Source organism: Scomber japonicus, chromosome 19, assembly GCF_027409825.1.
Source record: "Scomber japonicus isolate fScoJap1 chromosome 19, fScoJap1.pri, whole genome shotgun sequence".
NCBI lineage: Eukaryota > Metazoa > Chordata > Actinopteri > Scombriformes > Scombridae > Scomber > Scomber japonicus.
This window is the reverse complement of record NC_070596.1, coordinates 12,030,914-12,042,484: the sequence shown is the minus strand read 5'-3', so window position 1 is coordinate 12,042,484 and position 11,571 is coordinate 12,030,914. Positions and strand designations below refer to the sequence as shown.

Genomic DNA, 11,571 nt, shown 5'->3' with positions numbered 1-11,571 from the left:
TGTGTACAAAGTATAATTTATCTGAGATATAGTTCATCTTGTGTATAGGGTAATATGTCTTTAGCACTAGAGGCACTGTAAATGCTACTGTCCATTTGTTGATAGTGCTTCAATCATACTTGGAGTAAAAGAGGATTACCATGATGACACATACCTGAACCAATTATGATATGCAATGTACAACAGTCTGAGTTCTAACAGTGCTTGACCTGTGATGTGGTTTATGCTTTTAATATGAAAAAATATTAAGTTATCGAAGGTTGTTTCTAAAAGTTGTCGCCTCACACCTGAAAGTAATTACCTTAATGTGTACAAAAAACAGTATTCAAAGAGCTTTAAGTAGTGGGATGATGTACAGATTAAAGGATAACAAAATTGAAGTGCGAGGTGTTGGGCCTCTATGAGTTGTCTCTGTAACTCCACAGAGGAGTGAATAATATTCTTCCAAAAGAATGTATGTATGTACAAATGATCCCTTTGGTATTCATTTGGGTGGGAAGTGGTGACTGCTTATGAATCACGTCATTGTTATGTTCATCAAACCATTCAGTGAGCTCTCATGTCCTCTAGATGGGGACATTATCATCCTGAAAGAGTGGACTTCCTTCAGTATTGAAGTGTTTCATCATTGAATAAAAGCTGATCACCCAGAATAAATAATAATAATAAATAAATAAATAAGTGGCCCTTTCTGTAAAGTGGCAAGAAGACCTAAACCATGCCAGGAAAATGTTGCCTGCATTGAATAATTCAGATTTTTTTATGTTGCTCTACTCATTTATTGTCCTTTAATATTTCACCTGTCTGTTACTAAAACTCCTTTATGTTTGATAGGTAACTGCTTAAACTGACTTTTCACCTGTGTGTTTCTTTGTATGATCTGACTGTAGCAGAGAAGAGGCAGAAACTCTCAGATAAGCTTTCCTGCATCATGGGAATGCTGCCAAGATGAACCCATTGACTCTCTCTCTCTCTCGCTCTCGCTATCTCTCCTCCCCCTCCTCCTCTTCTCTGTCTCCTGGATAAGATTTCACAGCACCTTTGCACTTTGCTGAAACCACCGATTTCCAAATGGGAAGAAGAATAGGGGTGCCAGATAAGGGTGACAATGTAATATGAAGAAAGAAAATGGGAAGAGAGACATGAGATGATTAAGGAGACATGAGCCTAAATAAAAACATGTTTTTTTTATTGGTTGTGCCAGGGTGGTGGGGCCCTCAAAATAGGGCTTGACCACAATTTAAAAGGGCTGAGTGGTCTGTGGGCGTTGAAAATGTAGAGCTTGGCTGTCAGCTTGAATTGACAGGTCATCTCTGTCTGCCATTAAAGCAAACAGGAGGCTAATGTGCTGAAAATGGCCCGTCTCCAAAAGAACCATTAAACATTTCCTCAGTTGGAATGGACAACAAGGATGGACAAATGGATAGGAGGAAAGGGTTGAAGGACAAAAGGGGAAGAGTCTCTTTTTCTTCCTCCTTCACAGACCCTCCAGGGCAGGTTTACTTCTTGGCTTTGCCCTGGGCGGCCACAGCCTCCATGGCCTTCTTTACGGTTTCTGCATCACCAAGGAAAGCCATGGGCTTGACTGGCTTCAGGTTGGCGTCCAGCTCATACACAATTGGGATTCCTGTGGGCAGGTTCAGCTCCATGATTGCTGCATCAGACATACCTGGAAAGATAACAGGGACACAGACCAGACAGATTAACAAGCAGAGCAGCAGACAGAACAGAGGAAATGTAATTGATAGGATATGAAGCTGTCTGGAGCCCAGCAAAGCACACAGGACAGACAATGGTCCTGCATAATAAAACTTAGTCAAGTGAGCAGATTTTCCGCATATATTATTGCATTTTAAGATTTTTTTCTATCTTAAACTGGTGTCATTATGTATTGCTTATATAAGAAACTTGAGTTGCTTGTTTTTTCTTCCTCAGCATTAAACTCTGCACTTCCTCAGTGACATTTGCTATTTGCCCTTAAGCCTTTCTGACTATGTAACTCCCTTATGCATGTCTGGCCACTCCTTGAAAAAGGACAACCTTTCTACATAAAGGTCGTGACTGTAATGGGAACCAAGCTCATGACCATCTCCCCTGTCCCTGAGCTTTAGAGCGAGAGTCCCCATCTGCTATTTATAGTCACTGTAATCCATGAGTGTGTACGTGTGTGTGTATGTGTTGGGCAGTGGGAGGGAGGTGTTGTCTATCATAGTCTACTTTCAGGGATGAATTCCAAACTAAAACGCCAGTTAATTGGGGGCAGCTTGTCCAATTGGGGACAAAAGTTGTGTCCCCAATTAGGAAAAAGCCGATTTTTGGGCCTGTGGTTAAGGCTAGGGTTAGTGTAAGGGTTATGGTTAGGCAAGCAGTGGTTATGGTTATGGTTAGGATAAAACTCCAGGAAATGAATGTACCCCTAATCATAACCCTATGTCCCCACAAGTGACTAATGTGCCTTTGTTTGTGTGTGTGCAAAGACAACAGCCTGACCCTAACTTTTTTAATGGAGATTTTATAATCTAAGCGTTCACCCCTACCAACCACTCTTCTATTTCATTGTCTTTTTTTTAAGCTTTGCCACCTGCAAACTGTAATGCTCACCCTCCAAGTGCTTGACAATGCCACGGAGGCTGTTGCCGTGGGCAGCAATGATAACGTTCTTTCCAGCTTTGATCTCAGGAGCGATGACATCATTCCAGTAAGGCAGGGCACGGGCAATGGTGTCTTTCAGTGATTCACATGTAGGCAGCTCACCAGCCTTCAGGCCCTTGTAGCGCCGGGACTGCAGGTAGTAGAAACAGTTAGAGGATAGTTTACTCCCACAACAATTGACAAAAGTTACATAACTGAATGATAAAACCACTGAGAAACCACTAGTGCTCCAAATAAACTCATGTCAATACCTGCTTAGTGGTCTCATATGACTGCTGAATTTGGTCTTTACTGTTCGATTTATTAGTGAGAAACATCTATCTTAATTTCAGTTGTCTCACCTCACTGATGACTTTGTGGTAAGAGTGGTCCTTCTCCATGGGTGGAGGTGGGATGTCAAAGGAACGACGCCAGATCTTCACCTGCTCCTCTCCGTGCTTCTCAGCTGTCTCAGCCTTGTTGAGACCGGTGAGGCCTCCGTAGTGACGCTCATTCAGACGCCAGGTACGGTGCACAGGCAGCCACATCTGGTCTGTGCCCTCCATGATGGTCCACAGGGTCTTGACGGCACGCTTCAGCACAGATGTGTGGCACACATCAAACTTCATGCCTGCGTCCTTGATAGCCTTGGCTCCACGCTTGGCCTCCTCCAGACCCTTCTCACTGAGGTCGGCATCGAACCAGCCACAGAAGCGGTTCTCCTGGTTCCAGGCGCTCTCACCGTGGCGAACGATAACCAGACGATGCACACCAGCCATGCTTGCAATGGTTCTTCTGAGTTTACCTTAAAGCAAACAAAGTACCCTCAGCCCTTCTAAGTTGTGCACACACACACAGCCTGACCAACAGTGAGCCCCGCCAGCATACAACAGTCTTTTTATAGCAGTCTAGATAGTGGCAGTGCATAGCAGACAGGCCTCCTTTACTTTCCACCTGTGAGAGGCATTCGTACTCTGATTGACATACAGGCTCAACCAATAAACCCAGGCCTCTGCATGTGGTGGCTGGGAAGGGCATAGGTCAGATATTAAGCCAAAATAGCAACATGACTTTTAAACTGAGAACTGTGGAACAAAAGTGTAAAGATCAGAGTTGCCTGCAGAGAGGACCCACACTCCATGTACAGTTTATCACTAAAAGTGAAACTGGAACTCATTGCACTGAAAGCAGTTCGTACTGTATGTTTAGTAAACATTCCATTTGTGTACATGGCATTTGGGTGGAATACCAATGACAATGAGGCCTACAGAGGTCCACTCAAGTTTCCACACTGTGATAGGCAAAAATGCATGGACATCATGTACTGTATGTACCCCAATCACAGTTGAATGAAGAGCTACATACAGTATGCTCTCATTTCATTCTCACTTTCTCTTACTCTAATTATGTAATCATGCAGCCAGCTACCACAGCTGCTAATACTGTTACTGCTACTACTAATAGTGATAATTGTTGATAGAATTGAAATATACATTTGAAATATGATTGTAGGCCCTAGTTCCCAACATTACTAGTGTTTTATTAAATCGTTCATTTCATTCCAGTGTTTCAGTTAATTTATCAGTCATGTTACATAAATAATAGAATACAAGTTTCAGTTAACTATTTTGGTTGTTGAAGGGCATTAGTCCTGCTGTGATGTTTCTTTTTTTGAAAGAGTTTTGTGACATTTGGGCAGATGTCTGCTTAATCAATGATAGTGACAACAGATGTGCATCATTAGCTGCACTAAGCAGTGAGTCACTTGGTGCTGTCACGCTGAGGCAGGATGGATAAAACAGTTCTGTAGTAAATGACATTCTGTATAATTTGGTGCGGTCATGGCAGTGCATGTGTGACCATAGAAAATTGTGATTGTCAGCAGTAACAGAGACACTCTACATCAGTGATGTTCTATATGCTTTGAAAGTTTGTAGGTCTAGCTTACCCTACGGTAACCTGAGTACATGGTTAGAGACTGAGAAGGTAAAAGGCCAATCACAGCTCAGTTGTGATGTGGTAGTGACGGGAAGGTGGCAGCTTGCTGTGAAGCTGCAGACTTTATATTTGTGTTGCATACTTGTTTTTGTTAAATTCCTGGGGTTCATTTTGGTGTCTTACACCACCTGCCCTTTATATCATCTGGTGACACTATAAAGACAAACACAGAAGCAGCATAATGCATTAACGAAGTGCACAGTGAAATAGCTAATGCTGAAAAACAGCATGTCATAGCAAATGATGGTAAAGAGGGCTTTTTAAGGGCGTTATTTCTGCCCATCACCTCTAGGAGTTGCTCTTGTATCATTTACACAAATTATATTTTGCGTGCAACATGCTACACTGTATCAGGTCAGACTGAGGAAGCTTTGCATCTCATAAAAGGTCTATTTCAGTCATGTTATGTCAGTAGTCTTAGGAACTGTATGTAGTACAAGCATGGGGCTGATTGCAAACCAAAAGATCCTGTGAGAAGGAAAAAATCCTGTGATAGGAAACTGGTATGTTTCTGTATTACAACTTACCTTTACTGTATTTAATAATTAAATGATTATAAAAATTCAAAGCCAGATATTCTGCTATATCCCTTATGAAGCTGAAGGTTGGAAATCAAAAATGCTCTGCAACTTACAGGACATACAGATGCAAGTGCTGACTAAGCCTGAAAACTAAGCCACTGAGCCAAAGCTGAGCTGTCAGGAAAAGTCAATGCCCCATGACCAAATGAAATTACGATCCATATATAGACAAAAGAAAATACAATAATCCAAAAATATATTAATGGAGCTCCAGGCGTGACGCCAACCTGCATCATGTGTTCATGAAAGGTGATTAGGTTATTGTATTGAAAAAAACAGGAACTATTAAGTATGATGATGCAGGAAAAGGCTGGGGTCACACTGGCTCTTTGGTAAACTGATGTTAATGAAATTAATATGAGGACACAGTTTTTAATGTCGAAAAAATGAAGAAATAAAACACAGCTATGCAGTTCTACAGAGTGTTTTAGACTATTTTGTTTTGGTCTTCCAGTCTCACCTCTCTCATTAATGCCTGTAGGGAAAAAATAAACCAGCTGTGCACTACCTGCTAAGCACCAACAAGGCAACAAAGTTACAGAATGGCTGTTTATCATACTATAGTTGCACATCTAGAAGCAACAGAGCAAAACATATTTTTCAGGAGTTGATGGAAACAATGACACAGCTTAAAATACATATTAGAGTATTGGATTAGTATTTGTTAGGTGCCCAGATACAGCAATCATAATCAGTGCTGTATTCTTTCTGCATTTGATGGATGGGAAAATATGAAACTGTTTTAACAGGGTGGCTGTGTACCTGTCAGCTAGTTTGTCTGCCTCCTAGTGGCCAAAAAAGAACCAATGAGCCATTAAAGAGTTGATAAATACAATTCATAAAGCAAGAGATTCAACTTCAGACTAAACCCACCAAGTATGAATTAATTTTTAGATTAACATTGTAACTGCCAACATGTAAGCTTAAAGGGGGACTTATGGTTTTGTTGTCCTGTGGTTAGACTTGGCTTATCTGTGATGATGCATGTAAGAGGAGCTGTTTCTGCCTACATACAGAGAAGTAAGGGAATATTTGTTCATTGTGTATAGAGGCTGTAAGGCTAGATATAATATGGATGTTGTGGATGACAATGTTGTGGTTATTTGTCAGTTGTATGATGATGGGGATGTTATAATGTTGTACTTGTTGTATTGAGCTTTTATAGTAATTTGTCTCACATACAGAAAAACAAGAAAAAGTAACACCATAAGTAAGTTAATTTGTAACTGAAGAGAAGTCAATAGTCTTCTCTGTGTCATTTCCTCGGATCTAGTAATTGTCAGCCATAAATCGTGCTGGTGCAGATTGTCAGACTGCTGTTAAGGTGGGAAAAAGTGTACACAGGGGAGTTTGTGTGATTACAACTGTTACGATGACTCAGCCTGCAGCAGCAGAGTCCGTGCAGCTCCCACTGCCTGCCTCACTTCTGTTTGAGAACAGCATAGTTTATAAGTACTGCATACCTTGCACACCACACACACACACACACACAGATATTGCTGCAAAGCCCGCAATACATTTCATTTATGCATGTAGATTGAAAGCAAGATGAATCTCCTTACATAAATGAGCCACTGTATACCTGCACATACACACACACACACTCATGAGTCACACAAAAGAAAATGCATATCAGCAACTAGATGAAATTGACCTGCCAGAGTATCTGTGCAAACAGTCCCTCAGATGAGAGGGACTGTTTGTCTTTAAGCATTTAAAGTACAAGCTGACAAAATGCGCAAAAGGCAAATCAGCTCCTCTTTCACTGATAAAAATGATTTATTTTAGTTAGGAATATATAACATTTAAAGTACAATATGAACATCTTGTGTTTTGATGAGGGATCATAATGCTTGCTTTCTCCCATGTCAAATTATGAAGGCAATGTTATATACCATCATTCATCCATTCATGTGTCATTTATTAAACACTGCAATCATTACATTTAATTCAAATTTGTGCATAAATAAAAAGTTGATATGAAATTACAGCCAGATATAACACATACACAAACCAGACTTTTGTTTCCTAACTATATTGGTGATTGAGATAATTTTTGATCTAGTTTTCATGAGGACATTTTGCACAGACAGAAAAAGCAAAGACAAATTAAAAAAAAAATAGTAACAAAAAAATTAAACATAAAAAACCGAGCTTGCGTGCATATACTACTAATTAACCAACTGCATAGTAAACAGCCCAGCTTATTGATGGATCAGGAAATTCAAATTCATGTTTTCTTATTTATCATATTTCTACTAACTGGTAATACTGAAATTGTATGTCCTTACTGTGTGACACTTACCTTCTGTTCAGGTTGAAATGTATCATTAGAGGTCTTTTGAGGTCATTGCTGCAGTTCTGCTCTCCACCAGAGGGAGAGATGCTGTGTCACGGCTGTTAAATCAGGACACCCCCCCTTTCTCCTGCAGTGAGAACAGCACGGTTTACATCCAAGTATGTTTAAACCATGTTTTTGCTCTCTGTACTGTATATGGAACTCCGAAACAAACTATAACATGGTATCATGTTCATGGTCATGGTCCAAGTTCAGGTTTTATTTTAAAGTTGAAGATGTGCAATATGTCTTGTTTTGTATGTATTTATGATTTTGTTGCAGTGTAAAGCACAATGTGATGAACATATTTTATAGAAAGGGATTTCATTAAAAAAACATGGCTTGTTTACATGTTTACATCCAAGGCAAAGCCAAAACAACACAAACAGATGAATCCAATGTTATAACATGTACTTTTGCAACTTCTTCCATCCTGTCTTCTTCTGTGTGAACTAATTTCCCTCTCTTTCTTATTCCCATGATTCCCCCTCTGTTTTATTTCTTGCTGTTGCAGTGTAAGCCTATCGAGCCTGCATTGTCAGAGTTTGGGGAAAGCGCTTGCGTCACAGAGCACCGTCCAGCTATAAAAGCACAGGCTGCTGCAGCAGTAAGCAGTCGAGGCTTAAACCTGAGCCCTGAATACATCTCCACACACACTCACACACACACACATACACACACACACACATACACAGAGAGGAGAGGGGGAGCAGCCTGTCCTCCCATCACTCAGCCATGAGTAGCATCGGATATGACCCCTACTACTCCACCTCGTCATACAGACGCTGGTATGTCGAGGCTCCCCCTCGTGTGGTAACCAGAGGGAGGACCCACTCCGTCTACTCCTCCCATGCATCCCCACTGTCCTCCTCCCGTCTGCATTACTCCTCTCCCGGCCGGGCGCTGTTCTCCTCCTCCTCACCAGCCACCTCTCTGGAGCTGGAGCTCAGCCAGGCAGCCCAGATCAGCTCTGATTTCCGCACCATACGCACCCAAGAGCGCTCCCAGCTGCAGGACCTCAATGACCGCTTTGCTGGCTTCATAGAGAGAGTGCGTGACCTAGAGCAGCAGAACCGTGCCCTGGAGGCAGAGCTACTGCTGCTGAGGCAGAGGCACACTGAGCCATCCCGCCTAAAAGCCCTGTATGAGCAAGAGGCCCGCTCTCTGAGAGCTGCTGTGGATGAGGCCAGAGCTGAACAACAGGCTATACTGGGACAGAGAGAGAGGTTGGAACAAACCCTGAGTGCCTTGCAGGGTCGGTATGAGGAGGAAGTGCTGGCTCGTGAGGAGGCTGAGAGCAGGCTGATGGAGGCCCGTCGTGAAGCTGACCAGGCCGCTTTAGGTAAGGCCGAACTAGAGAAGAGTGTAGAAACCCTGCTTGAGGAGCTGGCCTTCCTCAAGAGGATTCATGAGGGCGAAGTGACCGAGCTTCAGGCCCAAGTCCAGCTGGGTGTCCAGGTGGCCGTAGAGTCTGAGGCTGCCACTCCTGACCTCTCTGGGGCTCTCAGGGACATCCGGTCCCAGTATGAAAGGCTGGCAGCGAGGAACATGCAGGCAGCTGAAGAGTGGTTCAGAGGGAAAGTGGGGTCCATGACTGAAACCGTGGCCCAGCACAGCGACGTTGTGAGGAGCTCAAAGGACGAAGCAGGAGAGTACCGACGCCAGCTCCAGACCCGCCTGCTGGAGATTGATGCATGCAAAGGCCTCAATGACTCCCTGGAGAAACAGCTGCATGAGATGGAGGAGAAGCAGAGTGCAGAGATAGCTGCTATGCAGGTCAGCAATGGTGCTGCATGTGTACCCTCATTATCATGGGTTATTAATATTCAGACTTTTTGGATTAGCATTTAAATTGCAGGATAAAGCATTTTATTTACATGTTGCATGTTGCATATGCTCTTACAATGATGTGTCTTTATGACCTATAAAGGATTAGTGACTTTGTCTTTCTATTTAGGACACCATTGCAGATTTGGAGAGTGAGCTGAGGGGCACCAAACAGGAAATGGCACGCTACCTGAAGGAGTACCAGGACCTTCTGAATGTCAAGATGGCTCTGGATATCGAGATTGCTGCATACAGGTGAGTGGCAACAAGAAGGAGTCTGAAAAATCCAAACCCAGTTCTGGTTAGTTATGATTTTATTAGCATATTACAGTGCTGCATAAATCCTTAATTACTGAAAAAGTATAATATAACGTAATGAAGGAGTATCATAATAACAGTTGTATCTATAACAAATTAATATACAAGTTTGAATAGGTTTACAAGTGATTCACATTATTTTGTAAGAGATGATAAAGTATATTAGGAAATTCTATTTGTCATTTCTCTTGGAAAATGTGGATATCTATAAAATGTATGAGAAAGACTTTTTTTTAGTTTATACATCATGGTGTTAGTAAATTACAAATTAAGCTATGTTTAATTAAGTACTGTCAAATGTGAAAGATGCATGAGAAGGCTGTTATAATAGTATAAATAAGTATTAAAAATAGTGGGAGTTAGCTTCAGTTAATCACTTTTCTATCCACACATCAGGTAAACTCATTCAAGAGCCTAATCAGAGCCTTATTCAAATCCATGAGCTTCATTTTTATGGGTGAAAAAAAGGATACTAATTAACCATTTTTAAAACTGTGCTGTCAAAAAGAGTTTCCATCTACTGCATGACTCACCACCTGCCTTCTGTCCAACCTGTTTAGGAAGCTCTTGGAAGGGGAGGAGTCTCGCTTCAGTGCAGGAGTGGGTGGGGGAGTATCCTCTCTATACAGCCACAGTTTTTCAGCGCCCTCTTACGCCCGGCCCTTCCTCTCCAGCATGAGCTCCGGCACCTCCTACCTGGTGACATCACGACTGCTCAGCTCCAGTGTCAGCACCACTGAGGGTATCATCTCTGCCAGCCACGCCCAGCAAGCAGAGGCCAGCCTACCTGCGGAAGAGGAGGAGAAAGAGGAGGAGGAGGAAGAGGAGGTGAAGGAGGAAGAGGAGGAGGAGGAGAAGGAGGAAGAGGGAGGAGAGGAGACAGAGGAGAAAAAGGAGGAGGAGGAAGAAGAAGAAGAAGTAGAGGGAGATAAAGAGAAAGAAGATGAAGAGGAGGCTAAAGAAGGAGATGAAGAGGCTAAAGAAGGAGATGAGGAGGCTAAGGAGGGAGATGAGGAGGCTAAAGAGGGAGAAGAAGAGGGTTAGTACATCTTTTTGATCATATTTCGTAAGTATTCAGGTCACACCGACTGATAATAATAATGAAAAAAATGTCATCTATTGATACAGGAGGTGATGAAGAGGTGACAGAAACAGCTGAAGAAGAGGGAGAGAAAGAGGAAAAAGGAGAAGGAGAGGAAACTGAAGTGAAAGAAGAAGAAGCACAAGAGGAGGAGAAAACAGAAGGCGCTGACGACAAAGACGAGGACACGAAAGAGGAGGAAAAAAAGGAAGAGGAGGAAGAAGAAAAGAGTGAAGAGAAAGACGATAAAATCGATGCCAAGGTAGAAGACAAAGCTGACGATAAAGATGACAAAGCTGCTCCTAAAACAGATGACAAAGCTGACACCAAAAAGGAAAAAGATGAAGGAAAAGCAGCCAAAGCTGAAGCTGTAGAAGAAAAGAACAAAGAAGACACAAAGGGTAAGAAGTAAGTCAGTAGCTTCAGCAAACTCCAGCCAAGACTGTCCACATACAAACCTCAGCTCAGTAACCAGTAGTGGCATCAGCGCAATTCTCTCGAATCTGCTTGTTAACATGGTGCTCAATAAAAACAGTCCAATAGGCAATTACAGCAACAAATCAAGGTTAACTGCTTGCTTACCAATATCCAGAGCAGTCCATAAAGGTCTGGTGCTTCCTTTATGAGTGTATTATGTGTAATTGCTTAATGCAAATGTGAGTGTGTGAGTGTTTGGTGGCTTAATAAACACTTCTTCAAGCCATGGTGGTCATATGTTTTTTTGAGTTTGTGAAGTCATAAACAAGTGATGAACTTTGACCCCTCAGATGAAAAACATAGATTTACAACCTTTGTAG

The 11,571-nt window shown here is 42.2% G+C and overlaps 2 protein-coding genes across 2 annotated transcripts; one reads left to right on the top strand and one right to left on the bottom strand.

Annotated features, from left to right (window-relative positions):
• Positions 1 to 1,172: 1,172 nt before the first annotated feature.
• Positions 1,173 to 3,499, bottom strand: pgam2 (phosphoglycerate mutase 2 (muscle)). The gene is made up of 3 exons (XM_053339934.1): positions 2,994 to 3,499; positions 2,602 to 2,782; positions 1,173 to 1,669 (listed from the first exon to the last, which is right to left on the bottom strand). Exons 1-3 carry the CDS (start codon positions 3,408 to 3,410, stop codon positions 1,500 to 1,502), a joined length of 768 nt encoding a protein of 255 aa, XP_053195909.1. The 5' UTR covers positions 3,411 to 3,499; the 3' UTR covers positions 1,173 to 1,499.
• Positions 3,500 to 8,283: 4,784 nt separating this feature from the next.
• nefla (neurofilament light chain a) lies at positions 8,284 to 11,186 on the top strand. The gene is made up of 4 exons (XM_053339926.1): positions 8,284 to 9,324; positions 9,506 to 9,630; positions 10,254 to 10,732; positions 10,858 to 11,186. Exons 1-4 carry the CDS (start codon positions 8,284 to 8,286, stop codon positions 11,184 to 11,186), a joined length of 1,974 nt encoding a protein of 657 aa, XP_053195901.1.
• The last annotated feature ends 385 nt before the right edge of the window (positions 11,187 to 11,571 follow it).